At 37.9% G+C, this 19,458-nt stretch overlaps 3 protein-coding genes and 1 non-coding gene across 19 annotated transcripts in view; 3 read left to right on the top strand and 1 right to left on the bottom strand.

Annotated features, from left to right (window-relative positions):
• Positions 1-19,458, top strand: part of LOC105471012 (olfactory receptor 5M3) — a 377,575-nt gene that overhangs the window by 282,125 nt on the left and 75,992 nt on the right. The gene's annotated exons all lie outside the window — the stretch shown is intronic.
• Positions 4,810-4,916, top strand: LOC112424815 (U6 spliceosomal RNA). The gene has a single exon (XR_003015746.1). It is a non-coding gene; the product is annotated as a U6 spliceosomal RNA (small nuclear RNA).
• On the top strand, positions 6,534-14,403 carry LOC105471016 (olfactory receptor family 9 subfamily G member 4). The gene has a single exon (XM_071074614.1). The coding sequence runs from the start codon at positions 11,744-11,746 to the stop codon at positions 12,725-12,727; it is 984 nt and encodes a 327-aa protein (XP_070930715.1). The 5' UTR covers positions 6,534-11,743; the 3' UTR covers positions 12,728-14,403.
• On the bottom strand, positions 14,542-15,393 carry LOC105471015 (olfactory receptor family 9 subfamily G member 1). The gene has a single exon (XM_011723380.3). The coding sequence runs from the start codon at positions 15,391-15,393 to the stop codon at positions 14,542-14,544; it is 852 nt and encodes a 283-aa protein (XP_011721682.2).

Genomic DNA, 19,458 nt, shown 5'->3' on the forward strand with positions numbered 1-19,458 from the left:
TAAATATGAATGGCATAACTATGTTAAGGTTATGTAAGTGAGGCTACATAGTGCAAAATTCAAAATAAAATCAGTATCCAAAATTACACAAAATTTATAGAATTTTTTTGGTATTCTTAGCTATAAAATGGGGATAACATCTAAGGCATTGTATTACTATCAAAATTAAATAAAATGTTGCAGGTGAGTACTCAGAAGCATTGGCTGATGTTTCTATTATTGTTATTATTGATATTCTTTTTCTTATTATTATTGATATTCATATACTCATCTTTATGGATATTAGAAAGGCATGGGACATTATCTGCTCCTGATTAAAACACAATTTTATTTACCTAGAAATAGAGGAATTCTTCCTAATCGTATGTCCCGAGGAGCTACTACTTGTTTATCATGAGAGACTTGTACAGTGTCTGGCACAGAGCAGTTACTCAGTAAAAGGTTGTTAAACCCAACTGAGCATAACAGGCTTTTGTTTTCTTCAGATCCATTTGGAAAGAAATGCAAGGAAGGATTAACTATTAATGTTGATTCGTCTTTCTCCAATTTCTCTGTTAGTAAAGATTTCCTCAAAATGACCTTACATACTGAGTTTTCAAAACCTAGTTTCAAATATTAGTTCAATTTCCCAGCGTGAGGATTAAATTTTGCTTTTATAATGTCTGCTTTCAGTACTCATGAAAGATAAAATTTCATATTCTTCATGAAACATCCTTTCCCCCTTCGTTTTAGTAGTATTAGGTAAGAAATTGTGAAGGGAAAGAAATAGCTAATTCAATTAACTCCACTGACACAACTTTCTACAGAACTTTTTTCCTGAGAAATTATCAGATTTGTACAAGGATGATATTTTTCAAAACTAACTTTTAATTAAAAATTACTCTGTTATATAAAATATTTCACTAAGAAATATATTGTATATCTTTAACTCTTAAGTCAACTCTTGTTAACATGGCCTCAGCGAATACAGAATACGTTTAAAGGTAAACAGCATTCCTAGTGAAATAACACGGTCGTGGTTTCTTCTTAAGTTGTTAAGCATTGCCACTAGATGGCAGCATCAACTTATCAATTAAGATAACAACATTGTCTCATGTTTCGTTTATTAATTGAAAGCATCGCTAAGATGTTAGGCTTGGAATTTTGGAGGGCCGTGAAGTCCAAAGTTTGTGTGTTAAGGTCTATGCACATTTATTCCACAGGAAAGGACCGGAGTTTTCATTACATTCTCCAAGTTAAGGGCACATCAATCTTTAAAATCGCTGATATACTTTCACATTCGTATCTTTTGATTTGTGAAACTAAAATATAAAAGGAGAAAATAACTTCCCTATGATATGTAACAGAATTATGGCATATCTTTTCTAGACACACATAGTTAAGAGATTTTGACCCCATCATTGAACATTCTTAATAGCTCCTTATGTCATCATAACGATCATAAATAAAAAGGCATAACATTAGCTGAAAACACTCTCTAGTCTGTCATTTGCTACTTCGCAAATAAATGAAAGTGAGTAAAATATATATACTTTTAAAATTACTGCTTCCACCTTTTAACATCAACCACAGACTAGAATGTTTGGCAAGTATTTATTTGTATGTTCCTGTAGTAACGTATTTGTATTTTACTCTAATTATTCAATAATTTAAAAATATTTAAAAAGTGATCTCCTTCCTTTTCATGGGGTAGTACCTACATATGAATAATAATGGTAATTGTAAAATGCTAATGTTAATTGGGCTACTGCAACACTCTTTAAGAGCAAATAATATAAAACTTTTTAGCAAAAGGTGATGTAAGCCCTTTAAAAATTATTTTGTTAAAAAAAAAACTCTGTAAAGTGGAAATTATTCTCATTCCAGAGATAAGAAATCCCGAGGTTCATAGGAGTGGAGTGACTTTCCTGAAGCTACATGGGAGGAAATGGCAGACACAGATGTCAAATTAAATTCTGCTTGGTTCCCAAGCTCTTCTTGCTCTTTATTGAAATGCTCACAGCTTTCCTGGCTAGGGGAGGGAGTTCCCCAACCCCTTTCACTTCCCAGGTGAGACGACACCCCACCCTGTTTCTGATCACCCTCCCCGGGCTGCACCCACTGTCTAACCAGTCCCAGTGAGACGAGCCAGCTACTTCAGTTGGAAATGCAGAAATCACCCGCCTTCTGCATTGGTCTTGCTGGGAGCTGCAGACCAGAGCTGTTCCTATTCGTCCATCTTGCCCGGGAATCTAGTGCTTCTTAATTGTCAGCTTATATTTACTATTGGGGCAACTTAAGGCTGTTTAGAAAGAATGGGTATCTGAGTGAAGATTGGACATTTTAGTTTTCACGGTAGAGTGACTCACTGGGCCACTTCGATGAGGAACGCTCAAAGTCAGCATCCTAGTTCCTCTTTACACTTGCATTGAAATCTATAATCAAATATAGGCAAATGTTTAAAAACTAGAGCTTTCATGTAATGAAAGGTATACCTTTCTTTAATATCAGTATTTTCAAAATGGACTCTTGAGGTGAAGCGTTTTCAGTGAGTTCAGATTTAGATATTGTTTCCATAACATTTTCAAAATATCTGTTATCTGTTGGAATATTCTAGGTTATTCTGTAATGACCAACCATCTTCCAATTTCTGAGCCTTTAGCTAATTAAGAAATACATTTATTTTCTTCCTTGAAGTACTTTCTCATTTCATGTTGGTGTATTCTGTGCGCAAACTCTTCAGGTAGTTGTACACTCCACCGTCTGGAACTTTCCTCCTCTGTTTGGGAGGAAAGAGAGTACAGGGGCTCTTCTTTGCATCTTCCCAAGAGTAACACATGCCTCTTCTGTTCAAACTGCAATGATCAAAGGAAGTTTTACGGCTGTGCCTACTTCCAATGGAGTGAGGAAAAGCAATACTTTGTAATGCTGTGATATCAAGGGGATAGGCATATCACATATTCAGTTAGCATTATGAATGATTTGTCTTCATTAATTTGTTTGGGACATATTTGCAGCTCAAGCCTTTACCTTCATGGAGAGTAACTAGAGCTATTAACTCTTCTGTGTTATTAATGTCTATAGATTCCTCAACTACTGTAAGGAAGCAATTTTGATGTAATAATCTTTTGAATTAGTGTTATCTCCATCTTAGCAGGTATATTGTCAATTTGTCTGTTCATATTATTTTCTGCTTGTTTTATCTTATTGATTCTTAAGTATAATGTTGATGATAAAATATAAAATCTGCTATTATATAAAGCATTTCTGCTTTAGCTATTGATTGCATGAATTTGCAACACAGGTTTCAGAATCAATCTGATACTACCACAAAAAACTAATAACATAACTTTTTAAAAAATATTTTATCCTCATTTTCAACCAAAAATGTGCAAATCTTTGATGGCATAAGGTGAATGTTCTGTGGTAAGACCTGGAGTACTTTGTACCTTTCCTTCTTTTGCCAGCTGTTTCTTGCCCAGTGATATGGTTTGGCTGTGTCCCCACCCAAATCTGATATTGAATTGTAGCTCCCATAATTCCCATATGTTGTGGGAGAGACCCAGTGGGAGGTGATTGGATCATGGGGCAATTTTCCCCATACGGTTCTCATGGTAGTGAATAAGTCTCGCAAGATCTGATGGTTTTATAAGGCATTTTCCTTTTCATTTGTCTCTCATTTGCTCTCTTGCCTGCTGCCATGTAGCCTTTTGTCTTCTACGATAATTGTGAGGCCTCCCCAGTCACGTGGAACTGTGAGTCCATTAAACCTCTTTTTCTTTATAAATCACCCAGTCTCGGGTATGTCTTTATCAGCAGTGTGAAAACTAACTGATACAACCAGTAAATCATTCAGGTAAAGGAAGAAAATACCTTTTAAAAGCACAGACATATACATTGAAAATAAAGCCAATCATCTGTCTTTTCTTTGACATATGGATTTGTTTTGTAAGTTTAACATCTTAACTTTAATCACGAGTAATTATCCCATTATGGCTAGAAAAGCACTATCTAGAAATTGTCTTTGTGGCTACAGAAAATACATTTTTATGAAAACTTAGATATATAGATTCTAAAGATTATTCAGCACAGATATACATAAAGAAATTTAAAATAATTATGTGATATGTAACGTAGGAAGAATTAAAATATTAATATTGATTCTTATTTAAATCAGTAAATACAATTTCAAAACAATTAGAAAATACAAATACCCTCATACAATAATGAGGGACAGAGATAACTGATAGAATAATGAGGGACAGAGATAACTGAGGTCCTCTGGTGGCCCTCCCTCTCCTGTGCTATGGCAATTTAAAAAAGATACCTTGTAAATGGAGTTTCCTTGCTTAGCATGGAACTAGACAGAATTGGAGCCACTATATCCTGTTAGAAACAAAACACAAAATTATCAAGAAACAGCTCTCACTGGACTTATTTAGAATAGGAAACAACATTAATTCCACTTTCCCTTAAGCAGCCTCATTCCCAAGATATGGCACACTCTGGGGACAGAGTGCCTTCAATAACAACAGCAAGAAAAAAATGATGCAACTAGGTCAGGGAACTTTTATCTAATTGAAAACGAATCTGATTATGTTTTATGCTGATGTCTTCCACATTTATTTGGAATAAGATAAAGAATAAAATTAAATGGCTAAAGTAAATTCTGACCCATTCTCTATGTCAAGGTAGTCATTTGAAGGGGAGGGATGAAACTTGAGACAGGGCTTAGTTCCTTTTGTTGTTGAAATAGAGGGAACCCATTAGAATGTAAGTGGAGAAATTTTAAATAATTTCTTTTCGTCGTTATTAAAGAAGGAGCAACTCGTGCTTGCTTCGGCAGCACATATACTAAAATTGGAACAATACAGAGAAGATTAGCATTGCCCCTGTGCAAGGATGACATGCAAATTTGTGAAGCATTCCATATTTTTGTACCAGCCATTGCAACAACATGCCAAAATGTAAAGACCATCGATGCTAAGAAGAAACTGCATCAACTAACGAGCAAAATGACCAGCTAATATCACAATGATAAGATCAAGTTCACACATAACAATATTAACCTTAAATGTAAATGGACTAAATGGTCCAATTAAAAGACACAGACTGGCAAATTGGATAAAGAGTCAAGACCCATCAGTTTGCTGTATTCAGGAGACCCATCTCACATGCAGAGACACACATAGGCTCAAAATAAAGGGATGGAGGAAGATCTACCAAGCAAATAGAAAACAAAAAAAAGCAGGAGTTGCAATCCTAGTCTCCGATAAAACAGACTTTAAACCATCAAAGATTAAAAGAGACAAAGAAAGCCATTACATAATGGTAAAGGGATCAATTCAACAGAAAGAGCTAACTATCCTAAATATATATGCACCCAATACAGGAGTACCCAGATTCATAAAGCAAGTCCTTTTGAGACTTACAAAGAGACTTAGACTCCCATACAATAATAACGGGAGACTTCAACACCCCACTGTCAACATTAGACAGATCAACGAGACGGAAAGTTAATAAGGATATCCAGGAACTGAACTCAACTCTGCACCAAGCAGACCTAATAGACATCTACAGAACTCTCCACCCCAAATCAACAGAATATACATTCTTCTCAGCACCACATCACACTTATTTCAAAATTGACCGCATAGTTGGAAGTAAAGCACTCCTCAGCAAATGTAAAAGAACAGAAATTATAACAAACTGTCTCTCAGACCACAGTGCAATCAAACTAGAACTCAGGACTAAGAAACTCAATCAAAACCACTCAACTACATGGAAATTGAACAACCTGCTCCTGAATGACGACTGGGTACATAATGAAATGAAGGCAGAAATAAAGATTTTCTTTGAAACCAATGAGAACAAAGACACAAAATACCAGAATCTCTGGGACACATTTAAAGCAGTGTGTAGAGGGAAATTTATAGCACTAAATGCCCACAAGAGAAAGCTGGAAAGATCTAAAAGTGACACTCTAACATCACAATTAAAAGAACTAGAGAAGCAAGAGCAAACACATTCAAAAGCTAGCAGAAGGCAAGAAATAACTAAGATCAGAGCAGAACTGAAGGAGATAGACACACAAAAAACCCTCCAAAAAATCAATGAATCCAGGAGCTGGTTTTTCAAAAAGATCAACAAAATTGATAGACTGCTAGCAAGACTAATAAAGAAGAAAAGAGAGAAGGATCAAATAGATGCAATAAAAAATGATAAAGGGGATATCACCACCGACCCCACAGAAATACAAACTACCATCAGAGAATACTGTAAACACCTCTATGCAAATAAAGTAGAAAACCTAGAAGAAATGGATAATTTCCTGGACACTTACAGTCTCCCAAGACTAAACCAGGAAAAAGTTGAATCCCTGAATAGACCAATAGCAGGTTCTGAAATTGAGGCAATAATTAATAGCCTACCAACCAAAAAAAGTCCAGGACCAGATGGATTCACAGCTGAATTCTACCAGAGGTACTAGGAGGAGTTGGTACCATTCCTTCTGAAACTATTCCAATCAATAGAAAAAGAGGGAATCCTTTCTAACTCATTTTATGAGGCCAACATCATCCTGATACCAAAGCCTAGCAGAGACACAACAAAAAAAGAGAATTTTAGACCAATATCCCTGATGAACATCGATGCAAAAATCCTCAATAAAATACTGGCAAACCGAATCCAGCAGCACATTATAAAGCTTATCCACCATGATCAAGTGGGCCTCATCCCTGGGATACAAGGCTGGTTCAACATACACCAATCAATAAACGTAATCCAGCATATAAACAGAACCAAAGACAAACACCACATGATTATCTCAATAGATGCAGAAAAGGCCTTTGACAAAATTCAACAGCCCTTCATGCTAAAAACTCAATAAATTCGGTATTGACGGAACGTATCTCAAAATAATAAGAGCTATTTATGACAAACCCACAGCCAATATCATACTGAATGGATAAAAACTGAACAAAAGTATTCTATTATGAGTTAGATCCATTAAGAGAGTCAACTTTTAATGACATACTACTCATTTCATCATATGCTAATTTATTTAACGTCCCCAAACTCCAGATGAACTCTAATTGAGTCTTTGGAGACAGAAGTACGGATTTCTGTGCTGGTGTGAGGGAGGTGTCTCAAAGGGCTGTTGAGGAAATACATACATTGAGTGCAACGAGGACACATTACACACCAGAAGAGAGGGAAAGGTATCACTTCCAAGAGCTGGTCTTCCAAACCAAGGGTAAGCACCTGGGATCAGGGGCAACTAGGAAGTCTGGCCGCTCTCTGACCTCAGCTGCAAATCAGAAGGGGGATACAGAATCTGGCATGACTGTCAAAGGATTTACTGCTGCACCACACATGCACACAGGTGCACGTGCAGACTCCCTAGTACATCAAATTCCATTCAGTGATACATCCTGTTCTCACCTAGAATTTGAAACTCAGTCTTATATCTATGCTGGACCATCATATATTCACTTACACAGTGAAGAAATCAAGAGAGCAAAAAAAATGTGACTTGCTTTTCTGACTCCAGTGATTGTGCTACTCTAAACTACTAGTGTATGGCATTTTCACTTCTTGGTAGTAATTTTCAGGTGCCAGGAAGGCACATTCCTACCAAAGAGTTTTTCTTGCTCCAGTGAAGGGAGCAGAGACCTGGGCTGCTGCAGGGGAAGGTACATCTTGATAGGCCATTCTGTAGGAGATTCTTTAGCATGATTGGATTAGATATTTTCTGTGCCTTTTATTTCACATTCACAGTTACTTGGTAACTTGTTTCAAATTCAAGATGGACTTGAGGTCTTGGAAGTGAGCCTTCTCTTTCATTTACTCTTCTTTCTTATTTTGATACAGTACACTGTGCTGGGAAAGTCCACTTGAGGATAGATCTTGTTCTGAATATTTTGAACCAGGTTAGAAATAGACAGTAGTGGCTGGGCATGGTGGTTCAAGCCTGTGATCTTAGCACTTTGGGAGGCCGAGGAGGGCAGATCACGGAGGTGAGGAGTTCAAGAGCAGCCTGGCCAACATAGTGAAACCCTGTCTCTACTAAAAATACAAAATATTAGCTAGGCATGGTGGTGGGTGTCTGTAATCCCAGCTACTTGGGAGGCTGAGGCAGGAGAATCACATGAACCCGGGAGGCGGAGGTTGCAGTGAGCAGAGACTGTGCCACTGTACTCCAGCCTGAGTGACAGTATCTCTATCTCAAAGAAAAAAAAAAAAGAAATACACAGTACTTTATTAAACCAGCTTCAAGATATGATGGTAATTAACCAATTACTCACTCTAGAAATATTTACTGAGTGTCAATTCATTAATAGGAGCTGTTCCTCATGCTGGGATATAGCAATAAACAAGACAGAGGAATATTTTGCCCTATAGATGTTGCATTCTGGTGAGGAGAAGCAGGCAACAGATTTAATAAACAGGAGTTAGAGGATGACAACAGATGAGGGGGATAACACAGTAGAATCGGAGTAGAGTAATAAGGATAAAGATTGTTGGAGGGAAAGGGGCATGGAATTTAAAAGGAGTGGTTAGCATGTACCTTTGTCAGAAAATGACATTTGAAAGGAACTTAAAGAAGATGAATGAATGATCCATGCTAACATCTGGAGAATAGTGTTCCAGGCAGAGGGAACAGACAGTCAAAAATCTTTGATGCTGGGACAGAGACGGCACATTTGAGAAAAAGTGAGAAAGCCATCAAGACTGGGGCAGAAGGAAGGAGGAGGTCAGTGAGGTGACTGTTAGGAGATAAGGTTCTTTAGGTAAGGGAGAGACAGATTATGGGTTTTAACTTCAAATAAATTGGGAGCCTTTACAGGGTTTTAAAAACAGAAGCAAGTTATTTATGTGTTTAATGGCCTACTCTGGCTGTTGTATTGAAAATATACTACAGGGAACAAGGGTGCAGATGAGTTAGAAGGTGGTGGCACTATTTTTGACAGTAGATCATAGTGGTTTGAACAAGAGTGGTAGCAATGGAAGTGGGGAGAAGTGGTCAGATTCAGGATACATTTTGAAGGCAGGAAAATCACAACTTTCTGAAAGATGGAAAAGTAGATAAGAAAGAAACAGGGTAGATTGATTCCAAATTTTTGACTTCAGATACTGGAAGAGTGGAATCTTATTAACCAATATGGGGAATGAACAAATCAATTTTTGGAACTGAAGATTAGGAATTCAACTTTAAACATAGTTATTTTAAAATATCTATTACTATTCTCTTATTACAGCATATTAGCACCTGAGCAAACTTAGTAATCGTCCAGTAGCAGATTTTTAAAATCTGAAATCATAACCAGCAAATTAATAGATTTTTGGAAATTTGTGAACCCATTAAAATTTTGCATGTTTTTACATATGTACATATTCATATTTGAGAATTATCATTGCTGAGTTTATCAAGTTCTCAAAGAGGTTCATGAGTCCAAAAATTTAAGAACATTAATTATTTGCAGACAAAGAAATTAAGAAATGCAGTGTTTAGAAAATATGCACAACTTCATAGGACTGTATTTTAAGGACACAAGAATATGTATGCAAATCTTGAGATGAAAAGAAGGGTGCAGTCATCTTCAGCAAATTTAATTTCTCACTTCAACCAAGACAGTGGTAATATCCTGTATATCCCAAGATATGTGTGTATATAAGGACTGTGAATCTGCTCTGCCACACTGTATTGCAATAAGTGAGGCTATCTATTGTCTCATGAAAGTTTTTCTTTTTTTTTTTTTTTTTGTTTTGAGACAGAGCATCTCTCTGTCACCCATGCTGGAGTGCAATGGTACAATCTCAGCTCACTGCAACCTCTGCCTCTTGGGTTCAAGCGATTCTCCTGCCTCAGCCTCCTGAGTAGCTGGGATTACACCCGTGTACCACCATGCCTGGCTAATTTTTAGTAGATACACGATTTTGCTGTGTTGGTCAGGCTGCTCCTGAACTCCTGGCCTCAACAGATATGCCTGCCTCAGCCTCCCAAAGTGCTGGGATTTACAGGTGTGAGCCACCGCGCCTGGCCCATGATAATTTCTATAAGAGATTTTACCAAATTGGAATCATAGAAGTTTGGCGCTGGGAATAGGATCAACCAAAATTTTCAGATGGGTGAATTGTGTTCCTGGGATGCAGAATTACTTTCCTAAGTTATACAGGTGATTAGTGTCAGGGATATGTACCAAATATTGGAACCCGCAATCCTAAACCCTGTAACTCCTTTGTCTAATTACATGGGAGTAGTTGACAAAAATGTTAAATTCTAGGATTTTAGCAAGATTCTGAATGATACCACCATTCTGGCTGAAATTGCTTATTTGTAGAAACTTGGCCTTATTTATTTATGTTTTACAAGCTCAGAGTTTATAATTAAGTCAGATAATTACCCTCCCACTCAGAATAATGGTAGTTAAAAATTTGTAGATTGATTTTCTGTCCAGAAAATGGGCTGTTTTCTTAACATTGATGTTTTCTTACCTTTTTCTAGGTAAAAACCTGTAGGTTAGGAATTGTTACAATACTTCTCCAAGATTACAGAACCACCAAGTAAGAAGATCTGGTTTTGAACTCAGACACCATATCCCTTGGGCAATTCTACCTATGCCAGGCCTGTCTTTTCTCACCTGGGCTTGCTCATGTCTGTGGGTAGCTCTTAGCATCACCGTAGACTGGATCATATAGAAGGGCCCCACTCGCATGTTTGGGGGACAGCTTGCAGTTAGCTGGGGTGACAGAGTGAGCACAGCCAGATGTCTTATCCAGCAAACTAACCCAGGCTTATTTACATGGTGGTGGTAGGTAGGATTCTAAAAGTGAGAAGAGAAACATAAAAACCTCTTGAAATCCAGGCTTTGAATCCACATGGAGCTGCCCATCTTTCAATCTATTGGCCAAAGCAAACCACCAAGCCATCCAAGACTCAAGAAGTTAAGTATAAGAATTAGAATAGTAACTGGTACATGGTCAAAATGTATCTATATTTGTAATATAAATAGCAGTTCTAATAATCTAATACTTAATGTAAATACTTGACACATAAGAAGTTTTCAATAACTTATGGAAAGATAGTGAAATTTTTTGAGTGCCCACTAATGGACCCAATATTGGGCTGTGTTATTTTTATGTATGTTTTCTTTATTCAATCAGACAGTCTATCAAGAAGTTATTAGCCAGGTACGATGGCTCATGCCTGTAATCCCAGCACTTTGGGAGGCTGAGGTAGGTGGATCACCTGAGGTGAGCAATTTGAGACCAGCCTGGCCAACATGGTGAAACGCCGTCTCTACCAAAAATAAAAAAATTAGTCGGGTGTGGTGGTGGGCGCCCGTAATCCCAACTACTCAGGAGGCTGAGGCAAGAGAATTGCTTAAACCCAGGAGGCAGAGGTTGTAGTGAATGGAGATCATGCCACTGCACTCTAGCCTGGGTGACAGAGTGAGATTCTGTCTCAAAAAAAAAAAAGAAGAAGAAGAAGAAGTAATTAGTTATCTTTGTGAGTTTCATTTTTTCATGTTTTGTGAGCATATGGGACTTGCCCTGCATAAAATAGTTAATAAGCAAAATTCCTAATTTTCAAATTATTTTTGACTCCAATTCCAGTAATTTTTCCAAATCATGGACTGAAGTCCTATAATTCTAGATAGTAAGGGAGAAAAATGTACAAGCTTCTTAGTAATTGTTGCTTTGTAAATTAGTAATAATTGATACCCTCGTTAACTTGTGTCAATACAAAAATCACTAAGTGATGCTTTTCCCTTCTCATGATAGTCAGGCTTTCACCTCTGTGGACATGGACGTGGGAAATCGCACCATCCTGACTGAATTCATCTTGTTGGGTTTCTCAGCAGACCCCCAGTGGCAGCCGATTCTATTTGGAATGTTTCTGATGCTCTATTTGATAACCTTATCGGGAAACATGACCTTGGTTGTCTTAATCCGAATTGATTCCCACTTGCATACGCCTATGTACTTTTTCATTGGTAATCTGTCTTTTTTGGATTTCTGGTATACCTCTGTGTATACCCCCAAAATCCTGGCCAGTTGTGTCTCAGAAGATAAGCGCATTTCCTTGGCTGGATGTGGGGCTCAGCTGTTTTTTTCCTGTGTTGTAGCCTACACTGAATGCTATCTCCTGGCAGCCATGGCTTATGACCGCCATGCAGCAATTTGTAACCCATTGCTTTACTCAGGTACCATGTCCACTGCCCTCTGTACTGGGCTTGTTGCTGGCTCCTACATAGGAGGATTTTTGAATGCCATAGCCCATACTGCCAATACATTCCGCCTGCGTTTTTGTGGTAAAAATATCATTGACCACTTTTTCTGTGATGCACCACCATTGGTAAAAATGTCCTGTACAGACACCAGGGTCTATGAAAAAGTTCTCCTTGGTGTGGTGGGCTTCACAGTCCTCTCCAGCATTCTTGCTATCCTGATTTCCTATGTCAACATCCTCTCGGCTATCCTGAGAATCCACTCAGCTTCAGGAAGACGCAAGGCATTCTCCACCTGTGCTTCCCACCTCATCTCAGTCATGCTCTTCTATGGATCATTGTTGTTTATGTATTCAAGGCCTAGTTCCACCTACTCCCTAGAGAGGGACAAAGTAGCTGCTCTGTTCTACACTGTGATCAACCCACTGCTCAACCCTCTCATCTATAGCCTGAGAAACAAAGATATCAAAGAGGCCTTCAGGAAAGCAATACAGACTATACGACCACAAACGTGAAGGTTATTCTCTTTGCAAATGCTGTTATTGAATTGTCCAGATTATTGGCTTATAAATATGTTCATTTGCATTTCTGTAGTTCATTTAAATTCAATAAGTCATATTTAAGACATTAAAAGATTGACCACATGAGTCTTTAATTGTTATTAGTTTGTTGTGATGTAAGCAAAACAAAGCAATATTTAAAACTTATAGTATTGGGTTGTTTGACATTCTGCAATACGGTATTTTGCCTCGGCAGTATTCAATCTTTCATAGATTTCATTGTGTTTGCTGCCTTTGGGAGATCTTGGGGAACAAAAGAAATTATGTGGTTTAATGAGTATAGTTTGACTTTGAAGCTTGGTAAGCAATCTTTACTAGGTGACAAGAATATCTTAAAGGGTGAGATTTCTGGAAATATGCTCAAGATTTTACAAATATTTATTTTAAGAAAATCATTTCCTCAAAATTTCTTCAGAAAGCTCTAATTGAGCATATAGGAAGTATCTTTGTAAACCTCATGCCTTCTACGTAAAGAGAATATTAGGAAGACGTTTAAGAGTTGTTCAGGTTACAAACAACAATGACAACAGCAAAACTATCTCTAAATTAATGAATATGTGTCTTTAGAATTGCATATGATCCTAAAAGAGTGTTCTCTCTTACAAGGAGTGAGTACTCCACAGTACTCTCTCTCAGGTCACACAGCGATGTAACAACATCAAACAAAATGAAACAAATGGACAACAGTAACCACCGCTCCCTAGTTACCTTTCTTTTTCCTTTGTCCTGACCAAAAGACATAAGCTGCATGTTTGCCCCTGGCCTGAACCCAGCCTGGGCCTTGAACATTCCTAAGAACTGATAAACTTGTTTAAGTCGATGCCTGAAATCCTGAAAAATCAAACGTGTTGCTAACCACGTGGAAACGAGGCTTGGCCTTGAGCCCATTTCCCTAAACCCTGATAGAAACTCCGTAATCGAACCCCCTTGTGATGGCAGATTGAGTTGGTAATTCACTCAGTAGCCTTTAGAAGACGGCAAGTTAAGGATTATTTGGTTACAGTTTTCAAATCAGAAGCTTGTGGCTCAGAGGTTAGCACTTTGTTAATGAAAGGTTATAGCATTTGCTGGAATGAGCACATTTACAAAATTAATTAAAATAAAAATTTGGGACATATAATTGTAGCCACTTCATTTGTCTTTGCTGTGACATTTCTCATCTTTCTCTTCAGCTGCATTTATTTTCCAACACATCCTGCCTCTTTCCATCAAAATAATCATAACATTCTTATTCCTCTATCACAAATGAAGCTGTTTGTGTACTTAACTATAAGGATTTGGGGTGTATCCCACAAATATCAATGATCCATATTATGATTTCTTTTCATCTCCATAATACTCACTATGTAGGAAAAATAATTGGGTCAATATTAGGGGAAATAACAAAGTAAAATTTAGTTTTACTTTAGGATGTCAGAAGTATTACTCTTCCATTTTGCATTAATCGGAGATACTGAATTTCAAAAACCGTATCAATGTTCAATTGAACCTACAATTCTGTAGTATATATTATAGTCTGATATCAAAACCATAAAAAACAAACAAGCAAACAAACAAAAATACAAAGAAACAAAATTTTTCCTGTTGAATTTTGTTCAATGGTAAAAAAGAAATAAAAATCGAATTCTGCAACCTCTCTGAGCAGTTTGTTATCACTTAGCACTGATTTGGGAACTTTATGTCAATTCAGACTTTGGATTATGCTGACTTGAAGAATTTTTTCAGAGCTTCTTTCACGTCTTTATTCCTCAGACTGTAGATCATAGGGTTCAACATGGGGAACAGCACAGTATAAAAGGTAGAAACAATTTGTCCCTCTCAAGGGAGTAGCTGGAACTTGGCCGAGAGTAGATGTAGAGAATGGAGCCATAGTATAAGGTAACAGAGATCAGGTGGGAGGAGCATGTGGAGAAGGCTTTGAGGCGGCCCTGGGTGGAGCGGATCCTCAGGATGGTGGCGATGATGGAGAGGTAAGAGGCCAGGATGAGCACAGTAGGGGAGATGACATTGGAGGCCAGCAGGAAGTGCAGTACAGCCTGGTAGCTCTCTCTCACCCTGCATGCCAGCTTCACCAGGGGTGGGACATCACAGAAAAAGTCATCAATGACATTGTCACCACAAAAATCCAGTGTGAATGTGTTGCTGGTTAATATTATTGCATTGACAAAACCCCCAGTATAGGAATATAAAACCAAACAGATGCACAATCTCCCTGGCATAGCCTGAGCGTAAAGCAGGGGCTTGGAGATGGCCATGTAGCGGTCATAAGCCATGGCAGCCAGCAGGTAGCACTCACTATAGGCCAGTCCGGCAGAGAAGAAGAACTGACACAGGCAGCCAGCAAAAGAGATGCTTTTGCCTTCAGAGATGCAGATCACTAGGATCTTTGGGGTGTAGACAGAGGAATACCAGAGATCCAGAAATGACAGGTTTCCAATGAAAAAATACATGGGTGTGTGGAGGCGGGAGTCATTACAAATCAACATGATGAAGGTGCTATTTCCTACCACAGTCAGAGGGTACACGCCCAGGAACACCACAAACAGGCCCAGCTGCATCCATGGATCTGTGGTGAAGCCCAGCAGGATGAACTCAGTCACTGTGTGATTGCTCCTCTGCATGGCTTACGGATACTGCACCTACAAATAGAGTAGAAGACAGTTTAATTGCCTCAACCAACACCAAATGACGGCATTTTCTATACTAAGCACCTGCAATAATATAATCAACACTAAGCAGGAATTTTGGCTGCCTTGGGCAGGTGATGGAAGTTTTCTGAGCTTCAATATATTTATTGTAATAAAATGCATTTGATAACAGAAAAGCCTTCATGCTATTGAGAGGTTTATTAATTTTTTCTTGAAAAACAAAATATTTGTTGACCCCTATCTGCTGTTCCAGACAGTGGGATATAGCAGCGAAGATGATAGGGCTGACTCCTATCCTACTGAGCTTTTATTCTAGAAGGGAGAGATACATAAAAAACAAATAAGTACAGTGTCAATTAATGTTAAATGCTAATAAGAAAATAAAACTAGATGCTGGGATAAAAACCAACTAGGAAAGAGCTCGTCTAATTTAGACACTGAGAGAAAAAAAAATTCTTTTCCTGTTCCCAGCAATGGATGGACAAATTGTTCAGAGCCTATGAAAACTGAAACCTTCTAAATACTATGGTTTAGAGGGTGATAACAATGTATTTTTCCACAATCACAGAAAAAATTATCTGCTTAGTTACTCCGCAGGAGTCTTTGGTACATTTATCATGAATTCCAGGGAAGGAATTCAGTTGAGAATTAGGGTGAAGCGTGGGTAAAGACCAATGAGTTTATCTGTTTCTGCCAAGTAAAAAAATGTGTGATTTCTTTATGGGTATTTGGGGTATAAAATGTTGAGACTCAGCATTACTTGTCAGTCTCTATAAGCAGCCCTGGACATGGTTCTTAAAAGGACAGTTATCCCAAGTTGATATTGTCTAGAGCAATAGTTCTGAATGCCGTAATATTGGAAAAACCTTCTTGTCAAACAAACATTTAGAAATGCTTCCTTTAGATTCTTGAAATAATATGTATAATTGATGTAACCTAAGTATAAACCTGTATGTATGTGTATGCAAACTATCCTAAGTCTAATGTAAATAGATGTAAAAGAAAAATAATTCACAATAGAAATAATGAAATAATTATAATATAGGTTGTGTTATAAAATAATTTGAATTTCAATACATAAATGCTGGATCACTTAGTGAGATATAAATAGTAAAATCGACACATGTAGAATCATCATTAATGTGTTGGTGACTCAAATATCAGGAGTCACGTTGATATTGGTGATATTTTCCTGATAAGTTCATCAAGTCTTGACAAAGTTCCAAAAAAAATAAACCACAATCTTTCCTTGGTTTTATTAAATTGTTATATAGGAGGACCTTGCAAAATATAAGTTTTCTTTGTCTGTAGAGCAGAGTAGATTTCAAACTGATGTAATTATAACAATATTTTCTAATGCACAAATATGCATTGGGAGTCTGGGTGTAGGGAATGGAACATTTTTCTTTGCATAGGGCTGTCCCTATGCATGCAGGATGTGTTCATACTTGTCTACTACATACTAAACATCCAGTAGTCCTCTTATCTTTGTGATAATAATAAATCCAACCACACACTTAAGAAATGCCCATCAATGATAGACTGGATAAAGAAAATGTGACACATATACACCATGGAATACTATGCATCCATAAAAAAGAATGAGTTCGTGTTCTTTGCAGGGACATGGATGAAGCTCGAAGCCATCATTGTCAGTAAACTAACACAGGAACAGAAAACCAAACACCACATGTTCTCACTCATAAGTGGGAGTTGAACAATGAGAACACATGGACACAGGAAGGGGAATATCACACGCTGGGGCCTATTGGGGGCTGGAGGGCAAGAGGAGGGAGAGCACTAGAACAAATACCTAATGCATGCAGGGCTTAAAACCTAGATGATGGGTTGATAGGTGCAGAAAACCACCACGGCACACGTATTCCTAGGTAAGACAAATCCGCACGTTCTGCACATGTATCTCAGAACTTAAAGTAAAATAAAGAAAAAAAGAAAAGAAAAAGAAAACCCAGCAGCTATGAGCACACACAAAGCACAAGTTTTGGTAGCTAAATACCATTTTTCCACTGAAGGGATCCCAGAACTCCTTAAACCTCCCAAGTTTTGGTCAAGGATTGCATGAGATGAGTCTGGGACATCTTGTGGCAGAAACTAAGAAAATATTCAAAGATTATAGGGACATGTTAAAACGACCCAGAGGCTAGTTTGAAGAAGTTTCCCATGGATGCATTTTAGACAATTTCATATTAAAAGTATAATTACCATAATTGAATAAAACATATTGAATATAAAATAAAAAAAGAAACACTCTTTAAAGGATGTTTTCATTTATTGAGACTCCACTCCTCCAAAACTTTGCATTTTACTTTGTGAAGCTTCATAGGCTTTTCTAGCAACTGTGTAAAGAAATACAAAATAACTGGAAAATGTTCCTAAGTGATCAAATTACCTGTGGCAGTACGGCTCTCCATTTACTTTTTTTACTGGGTCACTGGGGTAAAGTGGAGATAGAAGCCCACAGGATAGAGCAAGGATTTTTGTTTCTTTTGCATGTTACATATCCCCACTGCCTAGAATAGTACCTGGCATATAATAGATATACAATAAATATTTATGGAATAAACAAATGGGTAACCCTGACTCAGAAGAGAAACAAGTCAAGAGAATTGATGTTCTGGGTGTCCTCTAATGATGTCATTATACCCTAAAACCACTACAGAATTGTTTGATATTCCACATGCATTTCCTGGCACCAGTAATCCCAGGTCATTTGTGTTTTTTGCAGACAAGTGCAGGGACAAAGAAATCAGTCCACAATATAGCCAGCCTAAACAAATATTTGTTTTCCCAAATGGCGTGTCTGTGAAGAAATTGTTTTTCATCTGAGCAACAGATTGCCTGTCATTATGTGTCATGACGTTTAGGAAGCATGCCTAAGAAATCAGAGCTGACTGCTCACACTAGAGACAGATGGGATATCCTCGAAAAAGCATTTGTCTTTCAACAACTGAGAAAGATTCAAGTTCTTCATCACTAGTCAACAATGTAAAGCCTCAATTTCTTCATATGTAAGATAGGGATAATTCATCTCTTCTTAGGGTTGTTGTAAAGGTGTTTATCAAGTAAGGACTACATACAGTGACTAGCATGTCATCAACACTCAAGTAACAAATGGTTCTCAAATTCTTTGCACCTAAGACTGCCCTAGTATTTCTAACTTAGGAAGTTGCAGGCGAGCCCCCAGGAAACTGCAGGCGAGCCCTCAGGAAACTGCTTTCATTAAAGCAGCCCAAGTGCTTGTAATGTGGGTTGCCTGTTGGGGGGTCATGTTGAGAAACACTAAAATGAATATCAGTTGTATTTATAAAAGTTTCCAGAATCAAAATGAAGTTACTAGTGTTAAACAAAAACAAGTGACAAATATGGCTGGGCATGGTGATTCATGCTTTTAATCCCAGAAGTTTGGGAGGCTGAGTTGGGAGGGTCTCTGGAGCCCAGGAGTTCAAAAACAGTGTGGGCAACACAGTGGGACTATGTTTCTATAATACATACATACATACATAAAAATAATTTAAAAAGCGACAAAAAGAGCCAGAGAAGGCAATTATGAGAGGCTTCTCATGCTTGTATGCCTGATAAAACTATCACAAAGACTGCAAAAACCACACTCTTGCACAAAGATCATCACAACTTTACACAAAAAGAGTACTTCTGCAAGGACATCTGCCCAGAAACTGCCCGTCCAACTAGGCATTGACCAGGCCACGCACCGCCTGCCACTGCTGGGTGCTGGAGAATCTGGTAAAAGCACCATTGTGAAGCAGATGAGGATCCTACATGTTAATAGGTTTAATGGAGAGGGCGCGGAAGAGGACCCGCAGGCTGCAAGGAGCAACAGAGATGGAATATATTACCCCCAGATGATGGCTACAGTTGCTCATCTTCCCGCCTATGTCCTATCACAATTCACATGCTGGAATTGCTCCGTGTTAGGAACTTCTAATAAGAACCCTATTCTGTTGTCTGGAAGGGATGGGGGATGGGGCCCCTACTACCTGACCTTGAACTATGATTGAA

The sequence above is a fragment of the Macaca nemestrina genome, chromosome 12 (assembly GCF_043159975.1).
Source record: "Macaca nemestrina isolate mMacNem1 chromosome 12, mMacNem.hap1, whole genome shotgun sequence".
NCBI lineage: Eukaryota > Metazoa > Chordata > Mammalia > Primates > Cercopithecidae > Macaca > Macaca nemestrina.